This window comes from Diadema antillarum, unplaced genomic scaffold (assembly GCF_040938485.1).
Source record: "Diadema antillarum isolate AM-2024a unplaced genomic scaffold, OU_Dant_1.0 seq00001105_RagTag, whole genome shotgun sequence".
In the NCBI taxonomy this organism is placed as follows: Eukaryota; Metazoa; Echinodermata; class Echinoidea; order Diadematoida; family Diadematidae; genus Diadema; species Diadema antillarum.
Genome location: NW_027271921.1, coordinates 621382 through 646001, shown reverse-complemented (window position 1 = coordinate 646001; position 24620 = coordinate 621382). Strand labels below are relative to the sequence as shown.

Sequence of the window (24620 nt, the reverse complement as noted above, 5' to 3'; positions counted from 1 at the left end):
TATCACTTCTTATTTTTCAATTTCACCAGTGATAACATAATGTATAGGAACTTTAGATTTGGGCGGCCATTTTGGGGCTTTTTTGGTGGCCATATTGAATATCTGAAAATCATCAAGGTTGCAAGAGTTGCATCATCTAGATTCAGATTCAGCAACCTTGAAAGAGGGTAAAATCATATTTTACTTTTTGCTCAATTTTCACCATTCCTGAGGAAATATAAATAGTATAGTGATAGTAAAACAAGATGAACCAACACCATGGGTGAATAACGTGGTCATCGTAGCAAAGAAAAATTCTGACAAAGTGCGCTTATATTTAGACCCAAAACATCTCAATGATGCCATTCGTCGTGCACACTATCCGATAAAAACAGTGGAGGAAGTAGCAGCCAAAATGACGAGTGCTAAATATTTTAGCACACTAGACACCAACTGTGGTCCATTGTTTGAATGGCCATCTACAAGCACTGTTCAATGGCCACCTATTTGTGTACTTGCATACTTTTTGGGAGCAATGAAGTTGGAAAGGCTACCAAGTACATGAAAGTCACATGAGTGAGTCCATACACTTTCTTGACGATGTGTTCATCCATCTTTGGAATGATGTACATTGCATAGGTGATCAAAAAGGAGTTATCATATGCTAATACCAAATGGTCCAAGTGGTGTCCCACATTGAGTACTTCAGGCTATGACATGCGAACTCACAATGACCTCCAACCTGTTAAGTCCTTGATGATACATGTACATGTACGCTTAAGAGGTAAACATGGTAACAACCATCAATCTGTCCAATCCTTAATGCTACCTCAGCTTAGCTCCTCCTTGCTGCATTTTCAACAATTTTTGTCCACTGTACCTCAAGGTCTTGGTGACTCCTAAACACGAGGCCAAAGTAAAATAAATGCACCATAAAAATAAACAGTGTGGTTACAAGTGATAGTAATACTACATGATAACATGATAGGTGAAGGGTATGACAACTCAATATGACTTCTATTTACAAGTACAAGCGTAGTTAATTCATTACAATATCACATCAATGACAGACACCTTAAGGTTAAGAAATCAGAAATAATTGTCTTTGTAGTCCAGGGAATAATTTTCCAATTCATATTTGATTAGCAATTTCAGCTGATGAACAATATTTTAAGTGGCATCCTGTACACTTCTATGGAAGAAAATTGCTACACAAAAGTTAGTTTGTATAGCAGTGGTGTTAAAATGCATAGCAAATTGCAATGAGATACCAGGAAAATTATTCCCTGTAGTCTTTTGACTGCATGTGAATCTGTTGCAAACAGTTGCACTTTCCGATTCCTTACATCATTTAAAACTACATGTAAAGATACAAGATAAGACATTGTCAAAAGAAAACTGTATAAATAAAAGTGTCATGGTTTTCTCAAAAAAAAAAAAAAAAAAATAGAGCAATAAGTCATTTTCAGGCATGGTCATCTTTATTTCTCCCAAACTGGTAGGTGTCTGACCTGAACTTCATGTGTCACTTTACCAGAAAGCTTTGTTAATCACTACTTCTTCACCTTAACATCACTCTTTCAAAAGGCACTGGTCATACACGTTGTAAATGTTACCCCACACCATTAAGGCCTGTTTACACTGAGTACGATGGGGGCAATGGGCCAGGTTTTTTGCTATGGTGCGCCCAAAGGAAATGTGTCTGGTTCTGTTTAATACAATATCACTTCCCCGCTAATAATTTTGTTACAAAATTAATCTCCTACTATTGATTTTGTTGCTCTTAATTTTGACATAAGAATAAACATTTTGGGTGATTTTGCACCAAATTACTGATCTTTTTTTTTTCTTTTTTTTTTAAAGTGCCATTATACTTACCAGCAGTGAAAATGCCCTTTATACTCTGAGACAGACTGGATGTGGCAACAATCCTCTTCACACCTGTGAAAGTAAAAGACAAATCCTGCTGTTATTACAATACAGTATGTGTGTGCTGTTTATGGGGAAAAAAGAAATAGAAATAAATGGGGCCATATTGAAATATAGCTGTGGGCAAATTACTTCACTGGACTGAGATCAAATCAAGACATAAGAAACAGATCAAATGCTGTTATGAGTTAAACTTCTGTTAATAAAATGTCTTCACCAGGGAGCTCACAATAATAAATGCCTCCATACGGGAGGTCATAGGAAAAGGGAAGAAGGAAAGAAACCAAAAAGACAGAAAAATGTCTCCATGTGGGAGTTTGTATTACAAAACATATATGACAATGAAACATTCTCCGTGTGGGAACTCTTGAAATACTTACTAGTATTTTGCATCTCCCAAACATGTACAGTGTATATACAGTACCTGCTGTTATAACAAACCAGCATATTGTAACCACCACCACAATATCTTACCATTACCTACATTCTCACAAGAACATCCAAAACATTAAATTAAGAATTTCAAGTGAGCATTCTACTCTATATATTATGATGTACGGTCGCAATAACAAGAAAGTAGATAATGATGCTATTCATTTTGGACTATTGATTAGATATACGATTTGAGCATTTCCAAATACTGGATATTCAGGAAGTTTGAAATGGTAACATTTTGCACCAGCCATGAAAATGTTATTAGATATTCAACAAACCTCTGTCTAATACAACGTTTTACCTTGCACAAAAGAGCAAGAAGTTTCTCTCAACCCACTGCGGACGGACTGGTTGCTTTTACACGCATTTCCCATAGACACCTGCCCCGGTATTCTTAGGACTTGTCTTCAATGGGTTAAAGAGACCCGACTCTGAGGACATTACCTCTTTGGATGTACTGGGAACCCTCCTTGTCCCTGGCCACCCTTCTCAGGACATCCAGGTGGTCCTCACTACGGGACCCTGCCAGGCGACACACTTGAAGCTGGAGGTTCCTTGGCAGGGAGCTCATGTGGGAGAAGAGACAAGCTGGACTGCGGTCTTGCTGTGAGCGAGAGAGAAAGATCGTGGGACACGCAATCTTTATACAGAGACTGAGCTATCACTGAGACGTCAGCCACAGCACTCGAAGTGCTTCCAAGACCACTGGATATGTCTTATCTTTGTTCTCCTAGAATGGCACCATATGCCTGATTGATACCATTATTTTATTGACCACTGCCAGTCACCTGGAGCAAAACTATTGCAGATTATACAGTGTGTTCTGATGTATAAGTACAATAGGGCAGACTACCCTAAAATATCTGGTATACACTTTGAGAATCTTTCACATGCATTATTTGTTGTTGTTTTTTCTCACGAATGTGCTCTCTATTTCAGGTCTCATTCAAGGGACAGAGTGTTGTGCCTCTTCCTAGAAAGGATACTATGACTACACACAACATGGCTTTCCTAGACTCGCTGAAACTACAAACTTGTAGAACCCAAGCCATTTGACTGCCAAGTATTTGCCACTTTGCCGGCCTTCCCAGCTCCACTTACAAGTCCAGTATCACATACAAATTGCGTACAATCACCACAAAAGTTAATAAAGTCTCTTAAATTGAATAAACAATCAAATATGAGAACCAACACAAAAAAGCAGACAGAGATATGAGGTTAGTATGTAAATGGTAAATTTTATAGAAATCTGTGTGAAATAGAGCATGTTTCTTGTTTGGTAAATACTTCAAACATAAACATTACTACCATCACAATATCTACCGCAGAGAGTACAAGAGATAATAGCGGCATTCAATATTTCTTGCTGTTGTTTTGGTTTATAAATGTAAATTATTTCATATCATATGTCTACCAGTACACACAGGTAGCATTATGGTGTACATGTACTGTACAATTGTAATCATATGGAATGTTGAAAATACTTAAATTAATATTGGCCTCTACACTGAACCTGTCTGCAACCACCCCGACTACAACAACCATAGTTCATCCTTTCAGCGGTCCTTGTGGACAGGTTTGACAGTATTTTACACAATCAGAATCAATCAGAGATGGCCCAACTTACCTCGATTGTTCTACTCTTTTTGTGCCAGTGGATGTGTTCTGTGGTATCCAGCATGCTGTAGTAAAACTTCCTAAACTCATTTAGATTTGGCTTCACGATGTTTGAGACCTTGTTCTTGTTCTCACCTATGATCATCCTGAAATCCCCTAGATGAATATTAGTAAACATACAAAATTAAAATGAATCAACATTAAAACACACACATGCTTTGATTGACTGTTTTGATTGCCGAACACTTCAACCCAGTGCCTATGGTGGGTTTGCATATAGTAGTCTGTTGGGTTTACGAACTCTTATAGAGTATTCAAACATTGGTTATGTGCACTTGAGTATTTTTTTGGGTGCTCGTATCCACCGAAATGTCATTTAACAGAACAGAACAGATGACAGAAAACTCACACAAAGTGTACCTATATTCACTACATCATAGGTATTCATCTAATACAAGTAATGAAAGAAAAAGATTAACAAACAAACAAAAAACATATATATATGGAATCATTCCGACTCAGATAGGAAAAGAAAGAAATCACTCAAGTTTTATGAAGAGATCTGCAAAGAATGTTTTGTTGCCACCTTTCCATCATAGACTTAATATTTAGGGATTAATATTTGGGGTTCATACAGTCAATGGAATTGACATTTAATTAATACTGAAAAACATTACATTGTATACTGTACGAGCTTAAATTTTAGCGGTGGTTTCATTTTCACGAATTTCGCGAATCGCCTTTGAACCGCGAAAATAACAACACGCAAAAATAACAACGCGCAAATAATTAAGTTCGGTTAAACCCTTGCAACCGCGAAATTAACAACATGCGAACATGTCCTCCAGTAGCAATTCGCGAAAATATCTGTACGCGAAAATTTCAGCTCGTACAGTATTTGATTGTGTGATGATACAGAGGAGTATTACATCAAATCAAAGCATATTCACTGATACACTTGCACTCTTTCTCTTGGTTTTTACCCTTTAAAGGAAAAGAAATTGATGTCCAATGAAAGGCTGACTCCATCTTCACATACTATTAAAGAGCAATGAAAAGTTACAACATGGCAAGTCAATCAAAGGGAGCATGACATTTCTGTATGGACAGTGTGATTTCTACATGTATAGAATTAACATGCTGTTTCATCAACAAAAGCAACAAAGAATAAACCATTATGCCATCTTGAGCACATTTTGGCATCAGACCTAACCTGAGTAAGAGAGTCCTGTAATCGTTGTGAAGAGTTCTTCCTCTGAGAATCTCTCAGGCAGCAGCAGGAGACTGGTGTACAGTGCACTCTGCTGGTTTCGGCGCATGGCATTGTAGAGGGCGCTGTTCTGCACTCTCTTGATCACATGGACCTATGTAGCAAAAAAATAAAAAACCACCATCCGATTACTGTAAAACAAGAAATGTTTGGAGGCATGAAACTCTTACAGATTTTGCTAGCTGCTAAGATTTGTGAAAGTAAAATGCATGGGAAAGTTTTTTCTACACAATGCATTGAAAGCCACTGGCAAGTCACAAAAGTTTCATGCCGCGAAAAAAGTCCATTGGTTCCATGTCGCAAAGTTTCATGTCACAAATCTTTCTGGTTTTACAGTACACTCTATGCATTATATTTTTTGCACTGTTTACAAGACATGGGGATTCATTCACATATTTGATCGACTACCATGCAACACATTCTTTCAACATTTCATACAACTATATGTAGCACCCGCCAAGGGTCACGGGCGCCGAGGTAATATCACTGACACTGAATAAAGCAGGAGGAGAGAGACCATGTGGTGTTACTTCAGTCAGTGACACAGTGTGAATGACTTTATTATCATATCAGCTTCAATAAGCTCTTCAATGATACGACATAATTACAATTTAAACATTTATCAATGTATCCACTTCACAGTACACTTTCTTTCGCTTACTACAAATCTGTTAACACTGATGATTATATACAACACTTTCTTTCTCATATTCTGATCACCTTCTTGTATGAAAGGATTGATTATTTTAACTTAAACACAAAACACAAAACAATAATATATGATTCTCCTTATTCAGCAACCAACGGTCTCTGATAAATTCAAATGTTTCTCCATCCAATTTGCACGATCATCCATAGGCTGCTTCCAAACAATAACTGAAATAAATAATAGCTGTTACCCCAGAACATAACAAATTTATCATTTTAATTTACAGAATATTATTGTTTGCTTTAATTCAATTCTCAAGTTTGGTAATATGCTTCCTTTTCATCCCATTGCTAAACAATCTTTGAGGAAAACACAAACAGCTAAACATATAATTCTGGATTCATTCTGCGGTCTGCCAAACGTGTATACTCTCAATGTATCTATGTAATTCATTGAGTCAAGCATTATTAGGGCTCACACCTGTAAATAAAATGGAATGTCCCAGACCCATTCCCAAATTCGAAAGATACCAAAATAAACTAGACTTAGAATTTGTCAACACTGACAAATTAGGTGATCCGATTTATTCGGAAATAAATATTATGACCATTGACCCTAATTTACCGAGAAAAGACGTCTGATGAATCACTTACTTTATGAGGAATATATGTGCTTGACATGGACTAAACATGTGCAAAATGTGGGAGTGAAATTAAGGGCATGTTTTTCTTGAGCTATTTCAAAGAATGTCACCGAAAGAGAGATATATCTCCTGACATTAAAACTAAGTATCAATTTCATCCAGGTCTTTGGATGTAATCTCGTCTTCCAATAAGAATATGGATCACATGAACGAAAGCCCAAAGTCTCATCTACAGCACATCAAAATGTGGCAGAAATTTACCGAAGGATGAATTAGCTAGTGCTCGATAAAGACAATCATGTCATTTTTTATTTCCAGAAAAAAATGTACTCCCATAGAGATAATACCTCATTTGCACAGCCAAAATGGCGTCAGACCAAATCGTCATTATTTTATGAAATGATACATCTATCGAGGTCCACGTGTGTGTGGAAAATATGACGGTGATACCATAATAACTTATACACTGAGATTACCGAATGAAGTATATTTGACCTTTGATTCCACTTTACACAGCCAAGATGGCATCTGAGCAAAAAAGTTATTTTAAGAAATGATTCTTGCAACATGTTCCTTACGTGTGCAAAATGTGGGAAAGATAGGACGTGCATTTATCAAGATACACGATTTAACACTTTTGACCTTTGACCCTAATTTACTTACCCAAGATGATGTCCGATCAAGTAGTTGTTATTTTATGAAATAAATTACCTGACATGAACTAAACATGTGCAAAATATGGGGGTGATAGCTATTGTTGTTGGTGATCTATTGCACAGAAAGTAGAAGAAAGAAAGAAAAATAAAAAAGATTAAGTTATTTATAGAAATTTGAAGGAGAAGCATAAAAAATCAGAAAAAGACAAAGTTAGGAAGGTTGAATAAGATTAACTAAAGAAAAAGATGAAAAAAAGGTGTTTAAAAAATTCAAAAAAAAAAAATATTGGCAGGGATGAGCCTCGAACCGGGGACCTTAGGATTACGAGTCGGATGCGCTATGCACTGACCTATTTCATCCTCCATAGGCCCTGTGTATTAAGCAAAATGACGATGCATCGAAGCCAAGTGCCAATTTTAACCAAGTTTTTCGACGTGATGCCAGCGTCGTATGAAAAAAGGGAGGGCACACTTACGATAGCCCAAAGTCTCAGCTACAACATATTAAAATCTTGGAGAAATTCACTGAAGCATAAGTGAGCTAGTGCTCGATAAAGATAGTCATGCAGGCCTCGAATTAACCGACGGCCACCGACGGCCATGGCCGTCGGTGCCCCTCTCGTTGGCCGCAATGCCTTTTCTTTTTTCATCAAAGTTACGGCCAAAAAAAATGTGCCCTTTTTCTTGGGGCCGTGGTGCCCTTTTAGAATGAAAGTTATTATTTATGACGTATGATATGCCCTTTCTCAAAGTCTCTTTAATAAGCTTGAACAACTTTCCTGATCTCAAATATCATACCTTCAGTTCACTCGCGTCCCGATATATCTGATTCAAACTCAAAGTATTTTTCCGAGATACGAGACGACGTGTACGTACATGTACGCCCGACCGGCTTTTACCGTCCCGACTGCCTCCGCAGCGCAGCGGCCTCGAGTATGTACTAGCTAGGCAGCGCATATTCAGATAGAGTAGTAAAGAGTGAACTCCAAGTTCACCAAGAAAAAAAGAAAAATCCCTCGATGCCAAGGTGTGCCAGACTGGGGAATGGAGAGGGATGGAGAGAGAGAGACCAATCAACAGAAGAAACCACGCGTACTGGCGCATTCTTGGAGGTCATGAACTGTCTGTCACAGACTAATCATAGCAATCTACACGCGCGCAAATTCATTTGCCTTGTGGTTTTGCCAGCCAGCTGTCGGAATGTGCTTTGAAGTTTCATGGCAGCCTGGCCTGGCTGGCCTGAAAGGGTGTCGAGTTTCAATCAATACCTACTGTTGTTTTATTCCTGTTTTAAAAAATGTCGTTTCACCTGATAGAAACGCGGAGATCGGGAATGTGTTACAGCTGTAGGGAAGAGGTTTTTGTTGTGTGTTGCACTTTGTGTGTGTGTGTGTGTGTGTGTGTGTGTGTGTTTGTTTGTTTTTCTCGGTTTGTTTTTCTTCTTTCTTTTTTCATAAACACCAAACATGCCCTCTCCAATGTGGCCTTGGTGCCCCTCTGACTGACTTAAGTGCCCTGGCCTCTTGGAAAAAGTGCCCTTTTCTAAATGGCCTTGCCCCTCCAAAATCCTATTTCGAGGCCTGGTCATGTCAGTTTTCATTTCCAGAAAAACTGCACTCCCATAGAGATAACACGTAAACTGGTCAAATTTGACAATGTTACTTTCAATCCCCTTTTACGAGGTGATGCCGTCATCCAATCAAAATGTTGTTATTATTTGACTGAAAGACCATTTATTAGGCTACAACATATTGAAATTTAGACGAAAATCAACAAAAGAATAAGTGAGATACGCTTGAGTGAACTTGAAATTTGATGACGTCATTTTGAAATTTTACTTTTTTTACTTTATTAAGAAATTTGATATCTTGTAATCATTTTTTCAGCATCGCCAACCCATGAAATGACATGTACAACTCATCAACTTTCAGAATATGTAAAGAAAATGGGGGGTCACCGCCCATCCTGACGAGTAAAATCGGATTTAAAATTGGCAGTTTTTTGGCATTGTTGCACTGTATATCGCCATTGACGCGCGCGCGGAATTTCAATTTTGACGGGCCCGTATGACGTCATATTGAGTCGGATTGACTTGAAACTTGGTAGAAATATTCCTTGACATTTCAGACATCCGATCAAAGTGAAAAAACAGGAAATTTTCATTGCATATGAGCTGTGCGTGCGTATATGCGCGCGCGCCTACGCGTCCGTCCGATTTTTTCAATTTTTCAAAAAATGCTCCAAATGGTCTGAAACGTGTGCAAAAAAAATTTGAGCTCGATTGGAGCATACAAATATTTCAACGCGCGCATACGCGCACGTTTTAAGGATATAGATGAATTTTGAGAACATGAGTAGAATCAAGTTGACTTGAACTATATGTGACGTAAATTTCATTGAAAAATTCCATTCCATTAATGAGATATTATTGAGAATGTGTTTTCATATAATGACGTCATAGTGACGTCATGGTCGACTGATCACCTTGATTTTAGTTCGATTGTCGTCTTTGGGACACGATACATATATGGTATGATTTTGACATTGATAGGAAGAGGACTTTCTGAGCTAATCCATACACAACTTTTGCGGAGAAATAAAGAAGAAGAAGAAAAAGAAGAAAAACAAAGAATCAGTACAGATACAGAAGGTGATCCGAGAGGATTCTCGGATCACCTAATGAAGAAAAAAATTAAAGATCATTAATGCAGTTGTTGCACCAACATTAGGGTCCAACAATACAAACATGTATGTCAAACGCATGTTGAACGATTCTCTCCACGCAAAAAAGGATGTATAATACACTCGGACGCTCCAAATGCTATTGTAATATACTACTTATTTCACCGATGATCGTGGATTGCTATCCACCCAGTGCACCACTGGTCCAAGGTGTGTAAACGTAACAAGATGTAGTAAACGATGTGTTAAACCAATGTGTTTAACGAATGTGGGTCAATGTGTGTGTGGTTTAACTGCAAATCACAACAAAGTACATAGTTTAAATGTAAGTCTTACTGAATATGCAAATGTCACAAAACAATTACCAATTTATGACACAACATCCAGGCACTACATAATTATGTTAAGTAAAAAGCAATTCCATAAATTTGGATACACATTTTGGACACATTATTAAAATGTCATAAACACACAATTCAAAGCACGAAACTTTATCTATTCACACAAGTTCTTCATCAAACTTTAATGAATAACAAACTTCTTAGTCAAATATGCCTTGATTAAACATTCAACTACAGGTGTACTCTTTAGTAGCCGAATCATATATTGTTCTTAACAAAGATCCTGAAACACAGGATTTTAAAGCAACATGTGCTATACTCATGATTCTCATTTTTGGGTCTGAATAGGCCTATATCATTTTTTACAACTGAGAAAAAATGAACTTTTAAACAAAACAGTGTATTAACATAAAGGAGGAAAAATGTTGTAAACTCACCAACTATTTGAGACCCGTTTAACAAACAGCTATTTTGAAACAGGGGGGGAATCTCACTCATAAGAATTTTTTGAACTTGACATCCCTGCACTTCTGCTCCTGCCCAGTGCAGGGGTCGGAAAGGTTAATCCCTGGCCAAAACATTCTTCACCTGGCTGGTCATTGGAAGGTCATGCAACCCTGAGCACATTTGCTCTGTACTGTGCAGTGCAGTTGCACTCTGTGTGCAAACCAGCTGTATGGGACATTTTACTTGAAATTTATTCTATAATCAAACATACTGTTCTGCCGCAACAGCAGTTAAAAAACTGAATAGCTGCAGATATTGAATATGAATTCCTCTGCAAACTGCATTTTGGTTTGAAGATGAAAGCTTTTCTCACGGAATTTGAAGGGAATACATTTCATTGGGTACATGTACGGAAAATATGTGATTTTTTGAGTGAAAAGAACTTGTAGTTTGGCTTTGCGGACCCTCAGACAGAGTTTGAGCCAAAGAACCTGCCTTGGAAATTCGATGGATGACAGGGTATAGCTCACTTGTCCAGGATAGTAAGAAAAAAAAAACACCTCATTGCTCCCAGCTATTTTACAGAATTTTTTGAAATGTGACACATGTCTCGATGGGGAATTATTTACCCATGTGAGCCCATTACACTAGACTCTATTCCAGTACAATGACAAGAGAAATTTTCCTCATTTCCCACTAGGGAGAAAAAATATCTCGTTCCAGCCCAAGTGAGGAGAGGGGTTTCTCTCTTTTCCACTACTAAAACTATTTAAGACTTATTCTACTTCAACCCAAGTGAGGAGAGGAGTTTCTCACTCCTCCGCTGATAAATACCACATTACTCCTGCCCAAGTGAGGAGAGGAGTTTTCCCATCTTTCCACTGATAAAAACTACAAGGGAGATATAGGCTGCGTTCATGCGAAACTAGAATTGCGTTTCTAAACATGTTTAGTTGCGTTGCGTTCATGCGATTTTTCCATTTAAACGCGTTTCAAAACGCCGATCTGAAACGCAGAAAAAAGGGCGTTTTGAATCATGATTCTGCCAGAATCAAGATCGCCGACACCGCATGAATGCAACCGTGATTTCAATCATGATTCTATGACGTCATTGTGCGCTGTGCACATGCCTGTCTCATGGGGCATCCTACAGCTTCTTGTCCTGTTCGCGTGCTTGTGTACGTCTTATGAATCGTGTGTTTCGGTACCATACTTGCACTTGTTTGTTTACATCAACGCCATACACCGATTCTATAGTATCTATATAGGCCCTAGCTGTTTAATATAATAATACATGTAATTACTCTCCAATTGAGTTGATAATAGTAGTGGCTGAAGCGCTGTGTCTACCAAGGGAAAACAATTGAAGAGATGAAGAATTAAGATTATTCCTCGATCTGTAGGCAGAGCCTGAATGCCACAGCTTATAGGAAAGTATTCACCGAAATAAAATCGTAAAGGCCTATAATAAACTGACTGATCAGTTGGCATAAGGAGGTCTACTGGCTCGAGTTGCGGAGACATGGTCAAACAGCGCAGTGCGCTGCGCAATGGCAAAGGATGAGCAGAGCCAGAATCAGCGTTGCGAAAGCCCGCAGGAACGCTCTTCCGCTGAGACCGTGATTTGAAACGCTGTTTTGAATCATGACTCATGTTTGTGATTCTGGCTACGAAATTCGCATGAACGCGGCCATATTCTTCTCCAGCCCAAGTGAGGAGAGGAGTTCCTACTTGCGCTAAGACATTGTTTATGCATGGACCCTAGTGTTAGGGTCCATGGTTTATGCAGGGAGGTGGGCCCTGGTTTATGTGTCCCTCTACCAATGCAGGGAGGTGGGAGGAAACTTTTTGTCTCTCTGAACTAGCAGCCAAGAAACCACACTGCCTCCCTGATGGAGCTGTTAGTCTTCATTCAGCCCCTATTGTATCACAAGCTATTTCTACTGTGCCATAAATATTCTTCTTTATTCTTCACAATTCCATAACTTCTTTACATCTTGCAGTCTTAATTCTCCATAATACACATGTCTCTTACTTCAGCCCATTTAGCAGAGGCTCGATCCCTGTGACTAAAATGAACCATAACCCTATATTCAGGTCTGAATCTTCCAAACTAGTCTTATCTTCCAGCTATGCTGCCTAGACTGTTCCTCAAACCACAACTGTCCATGGCTCCAGCCCTCATTGGTAGAGGAGAAGAGTCCCAGTTCACATCTAACTTTCCACTATGTTAGACATAGTGCTCTACACTGCTTCTTAGACTGCATAGCAACCACTCCAACTCTGTTCACACAGGGAGTACTAGGACAGAGCGTGTTCACAAGTGACAATGAATAATATAAGGGGTCCGGTTAGCAACCTAAAAGTAATCCCCTACTGTCGCATACTCGGACATACTTGCTCTACACATATAATCTACTTTCACCCTACATATCCCGCATGATTTAGGGATCCCGTTATACATTCATCTGTATATAATCTTAATCATACTAATAATCACACCATCTCCATTATAATTATCATGATGCCGTTTAGGCCACTGTCCGAGTTATCATAACTTCCATCTTGCTTACATGTGACAGCAAATATCCAAATCGAACACATTTCTCCACAGGCGTTACTGAATGTGTGCAGCACCAACAACACTCAATCATACATAATATCTCACAAATATCTTATCAAACACAGTTGACTGTAACAATTAATAGCATATAATGAATTGTTTGTTCTTACCCGAATAAAGCAGGAGGAAAGACCATGTGATGTTACTTCAGTCAGTGACACGATGTGAATGACCTCATAGCCACTAACCACTATCTCTTATCTCTACCCTGTTCCAGCAAGGAGGTGGGAAGGTTCCAGGGTTAAACCATCTTTATTCTAGGGGGTTCTTTCTGGAAAAAGTCCCTCCTCTGTATACTTTTGTTTGCACTTTTCTACTGTCATGTTGGCTTGCCCACATAACACTTAATGTATTCATATAGAATTTTGTATCATTTCACAAGAAGGAGTTTAAAATTTACCAACATGCAACAGTAAAAAAAAAAGTAGGCCCTACTAGACTTCAGTATAAGCTATTATTTTTGCTAATTATGAGGTAACACACATTTTCACCAGATGTTGTTTTCACAAATGGACACTGAAGCTATCATAATTGCATTGCTACCATCGCATATGGCAACATTTTCGCGTATTGTAAAATTCGCGATCCCATAGTGATTCGCGAAATTCAATTAAACCCTTGCAAAAATAACAGCTTACACGGTAGTAGAAAATTTAGAGATGAAACTTACTGGTTTATGTAATCTGCCACTGAGGTACAAATTGTTCCAGTGAATGAGTTCTTGGACTAACGTGCTGGTCTTCACCACTCCATACTTGATGAGCTAAAAATATTGGAAAGGGGGAAAGAAAAGAAGACTAACATGAGCCAATAAATCACATTTATATCTGAATTCTTCTTTTTCTTCTTCTTCTGCTTAAGTCTGTCTCCTTCAATTAGCAGAAGATTCTTGCAGACAGTGTGTGTTCACCATAATTTGCATTCCAGTGTTATAAACATTTACAGTTTATTTACATGTACACTTGTATTTACAAGCACATATAAATAGTAAATATGAAGAACAAAGACTAGCCACTGTTGTCAACCATCAGTCTATTATGGAATGCTGGAATTGCCTGAAGTATGGGCCTTTAGACATCTTAAATGCAGTCAGCAATAATGCAATTCAAGTGGAGGGGTGACTCTTTAACTTTTTTCAAACCTTGCAAGAAGCACCATTTGAGCCTAGGCATATTACTACATGTTGTCACTTGTATATTCCTTGTTTCTACAGAGTACTTATTACATCCTGAAAGATTTGACTGCAGTTTTTCTAGTTTTTTGTTTTGTTTTGTTTTGTTTTTTTCCTTACCTTTTGCCGTTTGTTCGTGCGGCAAGCACCACATGGAGAGAAAATCTTTAGGCCCTCTCATTACAAAGCCCAGTGCAATTGCCACCACAGAGTCAGTTGCTAACACTTCATCACTCAGGAAGCTACAACATAACTCTTTTCTTTTCTTTTTTTTTGTAACACTTGCCCTGATCAGGCAAGCATAATTTCTAACTGTTTCAAAACACTTGTCCAACATAAATTTTACTTGCCTGAAAAGAAATTCCAAAAATGCAAGAAAATTATATGGAAAATCACTTGTAAGTCAAGTAAGGGCTTGACAAAACACAATCATTTGAAATTCACAAGACATGCTTATTCACACACTTAAACAAAATGGGGATTCTCTAACAGAAGATGATTATGATTCAAGATAATTCACAGTTCATACTTTACACTTTATACTAATGGTTTGATCGAGTGATGGTGCTGCAGTGAATTGGGGCTTCTTCTCTTTTCACACAATTGTGAAAGTAAAGTGAAGCTATAAAATGATTTTTAATATTGAGATTTATGGCTGTGATATGGTCCCTCACTCTCTGTTCACATTTCACCAACGTGTTGAAGTAGACCCCAGCTCCTAAGCGGTCCTGGACATTAGCCACCGTCCGGGGTCCTAAGATTCCGAGGGCAGAATAGTGGTGACGATTGGACTGGAGGTTTTTCCTGTGCCACTCCTTGGGATCATCCACCACAAAGATGAAATCCAGCATGTTATTCTAGGCAGGATAAACAAACAAATACACCATCAACACAAAATCATACAATCATGTATGAATATACACGTGTATGTGACCTGCTACAACAAAAGGATCCTAAAGTCGCTGACGGCTGAGCCGAGAAAATTGAGTTTGAAGTCGCAGCATTGAAAATTCGTCAAAACAAACAGATTTCTGTTTTTGGCATGATTTTGTAGTCTAATGTTTTATCTATCATCTGCCGAAATTTCAAAGCTAAATGATCAAAGAAAAGGCAAAAAATCAGAGTTTTTCTGGGCCATGATTTTCCGACTTTCAACGTAAGAAAAACATGTCCGAAGATTTGGATTTAGCGCCGCAGCTAAACTCTGCCCCTAGCAACGAGGGAGTGATCTTATTGGTCAGTGCGTGGCATCCTGATTACTGATTGGTCGTGCGTAGACCGCTGGCGCTAACCTTGAATGAACATCGTGGAGGTCGCTAGGAACATGCGTTCTATAGTCAAGCAGTGAAAACTAATAGCGTCGGAAGGAAAACTTTGAAGGCTTTTTTCTCGAAACTCTGTTGCCTCAACCACTTGACATGCTGCGCTAATAAAATCATCGATATCTCTGCAACCGAGTTTTTTTATTAGTTGTGCTATATATGAAATTAAAGTAGAAGATTAAGAGAATAATGTCCTGCCATTTTCAGAAAATTGTCCTCCCCCGACTTTCAGATCCTTTTGTTGTAGCGGGTCACATATTAAGAAAGGTTGATTCTTAACACACAAAAAAAGATGATTATGATTCAAGATAATTCACAGCTTATACTTTGCCATAAGGCATTCAACTCTCACAAATATAAAGATATGAATTTATGTTGTTATCTACATGCAAAGCTAAACATGCTTTCATAGATGCACTGATCATTGCATTATTTCACAACTGCTTCAGCCCAGTCCAGCTTATTGGATGAGCTGCTACGAAAGTGCTGGTGGCACAGTCATGGGATTACTTCTTCAAATCCGTTCAAGGTTCTCTAAATTATCTTCTCTACATTATTCTTTCCTCTCATAATCATTATATTTGACAATCATTCCAGGGATAAATGACACCTCCTTATGGCACAAAAGCCCAAGTTCTTCATTCCAGTATATACAGTAGCTTCACACAGTTAACCCCACTGCACTGTAACCTGTACGTATGTGTTGGGGTCGCCAGCACGGTTTCTACTCGTCAATGAGCTGCAACAAGGTCATTGCATCAAGCATCAATGAACTTTGTATGCCAGTTTAATAGCAGTACAAATGTACTATACTACACCAGTAAACTGTGTTGACGCATGATAACAAAAACATTGATAGGATCAGTGTATTCCTGCAAAGGTAATTGAACAATCATTTTGTTACTCACACAATTACACTACAATAAATTGAAAAGATAAATTTACTAACTTCAGCTCCGCTAATTCAGCTTCATTTGTATCACTATCACTCAGTATCACCTGAAATTGTCCTCGATTTTACAAGCTTACAGTCTTGAATTACTGGTATCTGTTTTGTCACTTAAACAATTCACAAAAATCTAAATGTAACTTGGTGTCAATGTTTTGTTGTAATTTTTATTTTTATTAGTAGAGCAGATAAGCCCTCAAAATCATGTGAATTGTGCAAAATTTGACTAAAGCATGAAACTTTCACCAGTGTTAGTACATACCATAAGATTTATTTTAAGATCGGGAGGTAAGTCTGATTTGACCTCTGATGACCTCCAGAGGTCAATGTACTTTAGATATCAGAAAATCGATGTTTTTAGACATTTGCGAATGATACATGTGGTTATGTTGCACTAAACACGCATTTATACCACAGAGAAATCATTTCCAGATTCAACAGAGCACTGACAGGTTTTTACCTTTGACCTCTGATGACCTCCAGAGGTCAATGAACTTTAAATATCAAAATATCGATGTTTTTAGACATTTGTGAATGATATATGTGGTTATGATTCACTAAACATGTATCTATACTTCAGGGAAACCATTTTCTGATTTCACAGAGCATTGACAGATTTTAACCTTTGACCTCTGATGACCTTTGGAGGTCAATGACCTCAAATTATATTGATCTATGATGTCATTGGTTAATGGTAACCATTGTTAAGATGTACAAAACAAGCATATCTGTCTTACAATGAAATTGTCTTCATATTCTAAAGAGCAGACAGGTTTCTACCTTTGACCTCTGATGACCTTGAGAGGTCAACGACCTCAGAATATCAGAATATTGAAGTATGACATCATTGATGAAAGGTCAAACGTGGTAAAGATGTACAAAACAAGCATATCTGTGTACAATGACATCGTCTTCATATTCCAAGGCACACAGACGAGTTTCTGCCTTTGACTTCTGATGATCTCGAGAGGTCAATGACCTCAAAGTATCAGAATAGTTTGGCATCACCAATGGTAAACATGATGATGTTCTAGAGAGCACTCGTAGGCCCTGCTTATTAACGAGCCATTACCGTTCACCTATGAAAATCACACAAGGTCAAATACCTCGAATGAAATGTGTGGATGTTAATATTGATATTGCGATAGTTAATAGTTAATAATTGTTTATAATGTAGGGCTTACAAACCATGCATTTCTGTTACCAAAAAAAGTGGCTACATATTCCGCAGAACTTTTCAGGGAATTATCTCAGTCGGGTATGTGCACAGAGCAAGGGGTGTCGATCTGTTTTCACGTGGGGGGGGGGGGGACTTGGAAAATATGTAAAAGCATAAGTTCATGGTGCAAAGGAATGAAGCGGAGGGGGAGGGGGAGGATGTGGGTGGGGGATTGGATTTTTGAAGGTTTAGACCTGAAATCAGTGTTTCGGTGTAGCTCTTGTTTAATGTGTGCGTCATCACTTATACGGAAGTTGATGGGGTGTGGGTGCATCTCACCTACCCTCCTCCCAAAGACGATTTTTTTTTAAGAATCTGATGCATACGTTTTGGGGAATATTTGGAAAATTATGGATCACCAAGGTGTACCAAGTCTATATGGATGGGAACCCAGCAAGCGCAGCGTTGGCGAGGGTAGGGTATTCCACTCCCATTCGAGAGAGCTCTTGTATTTTGAGAAATGAGATTCAACGACCTGGCACACAGGCACTTTTGAAGGAATACCTCGAAATTTGTATCAAAAAGCCAGTGTAGTAAGTCAGCCATCTATGGAGGGAGACCAATCGACAGAAGGATGTGGGTGGAGGTATCCCCCTCCCACATTATGGAGCTTTTGCATTCTTTTGTTTGCAATTCAATGATCTCGTGCCACTCTTGGTTGAACTACCATTTTGAAAAAAAAAGTCCATACCCAAATGTGTAGCCATAATCAATGCATGGAGGAGAGGTTGATACAGCGAGAGGAGGGTATTAAAAACGGGCTGTCCCCCAATCCTTCCCATGCGAGGGAGCCTTTGCAGTACGAATAAAAATGTTTAAAAAAAACTAGTATACATATTTATGACATTTATGAATATTTGGGAAATTATCAGTAAAAGGAGTGTTACAAATCTAAGGGTAGAAACAGAGGAGGGATTGTTAATTGAAAGATACACTACCCCCTCCAACAAGAGGGATTTTCTTTAATATGTCGGAACTGAAATTAAAGATCTAGTACATACTTTGTGATGATAAAGAACAAAAATGGGACAAAAGCACTGAGCGTATATGGAAGGGGACATAACGAAAGGTAGTGTGGGGGAGGGGGTATGCAAAGGAGATTCTGCCTTTTAATCTGGTGCATACTATAGCTGAAATGTTCAGTGACAATTCATTTTCTGTCAAAAAAGTGAAGAAAAAAAAATCTCCATCTCAGGAAATACTTGGAGGCAAAGTTCTATGTCCCCACCATTCCCCCTCCCATATTTTCTCGGGAGGCGGGGCAAATGCCTCTTGCCCTCCAAAATGAACAATCGTGCATATATAGGAAAGCCTTTTCATCTTTGGAATTCAAATAAAAATATCTCTTAAAAACATTTTTCATAGAATAAGGGAAATTATCATTCCCCATAGTATGTTATATCTGTGTAAGGAACCAAGCAGGGGGAGGGAGTCTATTGAAAGGAGATATCCCCTCTCACAGAAGGGAGATTTTGCATTTCAGAATTAAATTTTAACAATCCGATGCACACTTAAAGTGAAAAACTTGGGCAGTTTTCTGTCTAAAAAGCAAAAAGCAAAAAACAACAACAAAAACTAACAACAACAAAACATAGTCCACATCTCAGAATTTAATGGGGTGGGGGTCAACTATCCCTGCCACCACCCCACCCCTCCTCCAAACTGATGCCCCGGTATGTGCATGTGTTTTATTCCACTTGTTGAAAAGAAGAGAGAGTTTTAAGAAACAATATTGTTCACTGGTCGCTATCCCAGTCAAGTAAATTGTTTATCGATAAGGTGATTTCCTTCACCTGTATACCTTAAGATGACGTAGGCCTGGTATTTGCCTTGCACGTTATTACATCTATTTCTTTTTTAGTATTCTCGTTTATATTTTGATGTGAAAGTTGTTTACTTTGCCACGATTTTATTTGTACATAGAAAAAATAATCCAAGACTGAAAATGAAACTGATACAATATTTAATGATTGACATGATGCACATATTGTGTATTTCTATAGCAATAAAAGATTGAAAGTGAGCAATTCAAAAGGCGTGTACTCATTTCACATGAACATTAGCGATGATCCTCTGACCTCTGGAGGATATTGAAAGATATGCATCAAAATGTAAGAATATTGATGTCTGGTCTCATTTGTTTGTAAGGCCAGCTGCTTATGAAATAATAATTATATAAAAAGTATGCATTGTGTGTGTGTGTGTGTGTGTGTGTGTGTGTGTGTGTGTGTATGTGTGTGTGTCCAAAATTGTATGCAGAGTATTCCACACACAGTTCAATTTTGACTTCCATCTAGGACAATGAGCGGTTACTTTTTTCTCAACTACACTGTAATATCAAAATCTATTGAAAAAACACGGTGGCGGCTGGGTCTAACACATTATCATTCCATTTCGTTGGAGATCCATGCGGGATGGTCAAAACAAACATAAAAAACAGATATCTCAGACCTAATTGTTATAACAAAGCATCATATCCTCATATACCCAACCCAACCCTCTATGCCCAGACAATGTAAACCACCCCATGGACTTACTTGGAGCTTTAGAATATCCTTTGTCAACAGAGAGAGACATCCAAACCTTTGCAGTGCCGACTAAGATCTGCCATGGAACTGATTGGTATTGGCTCTGCATCATTGACAGCAGATCTCGTTTCCTATTCTCTTTCTTCTCCTTCTTCTTCTTCTTCTTCTTCTTCTTCTTCATTATACTGTGTAATCTTGTAATCTGCCATGGAGCCTTTTCTTAATTGGTTAAAGAAGGTATCCAAAGAGCTATATGAAGCAAAAAACAACAAACAAATGCAAAAACAAAAAGAGAGACATATGTATCTTTAATAACAGAGCTGAATATTGACTATCTCTCTCCTGAAGTGTTTCAAAGAGATACAAGAGACAGTGGCCTAGGGTAGTGGCCACCTTTTTGGGAGTAGGCCTACTTTGTGTTCTTGCAAGTGATGCCTGACATTTTTGGTCATTGGCCCTTTTTGAAGAATGCAGCAATAGAGCCACAACTTCCTGCGGAGTGGATATTGTGGGGTTCTTGATGCAGAACATCATCGCTGAATTTGCCTGTGCTGTACTTTCTTACAGGGATTGCCATTGTAGTTTTGTTTTGTTTTGCTTTGTTTTATTTTTCAAGTGTGGCTGTAACACTGCTTGTTTTGCATATGATGGTCATTGCAGCTAAAGAGTGCATATCTTCTCTGGATCATTCCAAACTTCATGTTGTTTCACCTGGGTGAATGGATCCCAGATGATGCATGCATATTCCAGGACAGTCCTGAGCGGCATGGAGTAGCAAAACACCTGAACTTTATGATACTCGTATCTTCGTCTGGAGAGAGTCTTTGGTTGAAGTATAACCTTTTAAAGTTTTCTGTGGCGATTTGATTCCAGCTGAGCCTCCTATTGGAACTCCAAAATATTTTGCACAATCCGCTTTCTCCATGGTTTGCCATGAATGCTTATCTATTCCCTGGGTAGGTCTCGGATGGCAATAGCTAGTTGCAATACACAGGATTGCTTCACGTGGAATGCATGTTGGGCCTCACAGTATGTCAAAGTTTTCAAGATGGTTCATGACGTCGCAGCTGTGGACTGTATACTCCAGGACTACGAGTCATTCATCGCAGTCATACTGTAACAACCCACCAGCTTTACACTGGCCAATACAAGCCCACCAGCTGGAAACTATGCAAATATTGCCCATGAGCTTGACACTTAGGCAAACCAGTCCCATAATGAGTCCGACAAATGGGGGAAAAGATCTATGAGACTTACACTGAATAGATTAAACACTCTGTATAAGTATCGTGGGCCTTGTTTTCCTCGAGTGTCGAGATAATGGCCATATTTGCCTATATTTGCTAGTCTACATAACTAACCCAAACATAACAGTTATATTTGAGGTCACTGCCATCACTCAAGATACTTAAGCTTTATTTCTGAAGTAATGTGGTTCGATAGTTCGTTTCTAATACTGATTTTGCACTGGTACAATTTAAGTTGGTCGAGATAAACATGTCCGTTCTCCGTATAATTTCACGCCTATAAATTCGGGAACCTACAGTTTTTACAAGCATCATTGCTTTTATGTAGGCCCCATCATATTTCTGACATTTATTTGTGATATCCTCAGATGAAAACGACCATTTATATTTGTGTGTAATGTTTGTTTGTCTTTTTTTTTCTTCAAACATATGGTTGTATATGTTTTGTACTTTTGTTTTATTGTCAATCATTTTGTAATCCCATCACTGAGAAAGTGGAAATATGAAATAAAACTTGAAACTTGAAACTTGAAACTTGAAAGTAATTGACCTCTCACATTTCAGAGACCTGTTACTATAAACCAATGCTCTATATGCATACATACTTTGATCAAAACGTCAATGCGTGATTTGTACATGATTAAGCATTTACGATTACACCAATGAAGCCAAACATCAATACAGGTAAGCCTACACATGTGACCTCAGTGACCTCTCATTGTCCTGAGAGGTCAAAGTTGGATATAATGCACAGGCTAATGACCAATGTTCCATGGAATGACAAGATTCTTCTATTATAGCATAAATGATTGTACATCGGGTATTACAAAGTTGACCATTGACTATACATAGAATGTCAATATTCTGATATTTTGAGGTCATTGACCTGTCACCTTCCTCAGAGGTCAAAGGTAGAGACACGTGAGTAATTTCTCTTGCTCTGTGGAATAGGAAAACAATTCAATTGTACCTGTAATACAAATGAATATAACATCTAAATCATGTTTGTCATCAACCAATTGCACCAAATATCAATGTTCTGACATTTTGAGGTCATTGGCCTCACCATAGGTCATCTGAGGTCATCAGAGGTCAAAGGTAGAAATCTGACTCGAAAGGCTCAGTGGAACATTGAGGCAATTCCTCTTACAAAAATTAATTTTTAGTACATAATTATCGTGTTTCAGTTGTTAGTGACGCATTAAAATATCAATTTTCTGACATTTTGAGGTCATTGACCTCTGGAGGTCATCAGAGGTCAAAGACAGAAACCTGTCAGGGCTCTGTGGAATATAAAGACAATTTCACTGTGACAAAAATTAAGTTTTAGTACATCATTACTGTGTTTTATCATTAACCAATGATGCAAAATATCAATTTTCTGACATTTTGAGGTCATTGACCTCTGGAGGTCATCAGAGGTCAAAGGTAGAAACCTGTCAGGGCTCTGTGGAACATAAAGACAATTTCACTGTGACAAAAATTAAGTTTTAGTACATCATTACTGTGTTTATCATTAACCAATAACGCAAAATATCAATTTTCTTAGATTTTGAGGTCATTGACCTCTAGAGGTCATCAGAGGTCAATTCAGACTTACCTCCCAATCTTAAAATTAATCTTATAGCATGTACTAACAATGGTGAAAGTTTCATGCTTTAGTCAAATTTTGCACAATTCTTCGGCTTATCTGCTCTAGGATTGCCCTTTTTGTGGGGAGAGGCTACATAATGTAAATTTACTAATATCGACTTACATTTTACAAAGCATTCTAGGAATACTTAGTAGGCTACTAGGATTTCTACATAAATTTACAACTACAAACTAGCTTCTTAGACTGGTTACGGATGGAGTAATGTCATCAGAAACTAGACTACTCAAAGTCAAACTTGTTTGTGTTTGTTGTTGTTTTCTGTTTGTTTGTTTGTTGTTGTTGTTTTTTGCAACAAGTCAAGTGCAGTGATGTCGATGCCATGCTGTGATATCATGAAAACATGGGCGACGATACAGAAGATTTTATGGTGATCTTTACTCAAGTAACGCTTTCATCATCCTATTAAATGATTCCTACCTCGCTAGCATTTCCGAGTTGTTTGAAAGCCCCTGATCCGTAGGCGAAAGCTAACGAAATTTCACCGGGAAAGTTCCCCAGGATGCGATTGTACAGAAACCGATTGATGCGAGCGGCCGCAGCAGCAGAAGACATGGTATCAAAATTCGTTCCTTTCTGAGCTGGAATAGGACTACAGGTAAGGCGAAGTAATTCTCGTCACCTCCACACTTTTTCACGCGAACTTGCACATTAACAAGAAGAACCGTCAGTCATATAATTCTCAAACTCCCGTTTTATTGGTATTTTTGTTCCTGATGCCAGTCTCTGACTCTTCTCTGCCATGTGCCAGCCATCTCGTCGATCTTGCGCGATACCGATCTCGAGCTCTTCCAATAGCTCAGTAGCGCTCAATTACTCAAGCTAGCTAGCTTCTCGTACTTACTTGCTCACACGCTCGCGCTCCGCCCGCGGCCGCTCCGCACTCACCGTTTTCCACAACGTGTGTGTAAACACATGATGTTTGCATGCGCATACAAATAGATTTCGTCTGCTACACACGAGAGCAAAGTACAAATACATGCTGCCGCCGGCTGGTACCCACGCATTACCATTTGCGTTAGTGTGGACATGGACTGTGATGTGGAACCGTTCTAAATAAAAGAAGTGCAAAACCTTCAAAAGAACCTAGGCTGAGGTAAGTTATACTTAGAATACGACAAAGAATACCCCAACCCAACCCCTAACTAATGAACGTAGCTACCCTAGGACTCGGGATAAACCGTGGCTTTTACTTAGCCAATTATGCAACGCAACTCAGTCTCAGCTGAGACTCGAGAGCTGATCCTTGTAATGGCATGGCT

General features: G+C 38.5%; 1 protein-coding gene across 1 annotated transcript; it reads right to left on the bottom strand.

Annotated features, from left to right (window-relative positions):
• Positions 1-804: 804 nt before the first annotated feature.
• LOC139743747 (phosphatidate cytidylyltransferase, mitochondrial-like) lies at positions 805-24071 on the bottom strand. The gene is made up of 8 exons (XM_071654202.1): positions 23779-24071; positions 15117-15299; positions 13942-14034; positions 5174-5324; positions 3971-4116; positions 2788-2947; positions 1858-1920; positions 805-878 (listed from the first exon to the last, which is right to left on the bottom strand). The coding sequence occupies exons 1-8, from the start codon at positions 23911-23913 to the stop codon at positions 805-807; spliced, it is 1005 nt and encodes a 334-aa protein (XP_071510303.1). The 5' UTR covers positions 23914-24071.
• Positions 24072-24620: the final 549 nt, after the last annotated feature.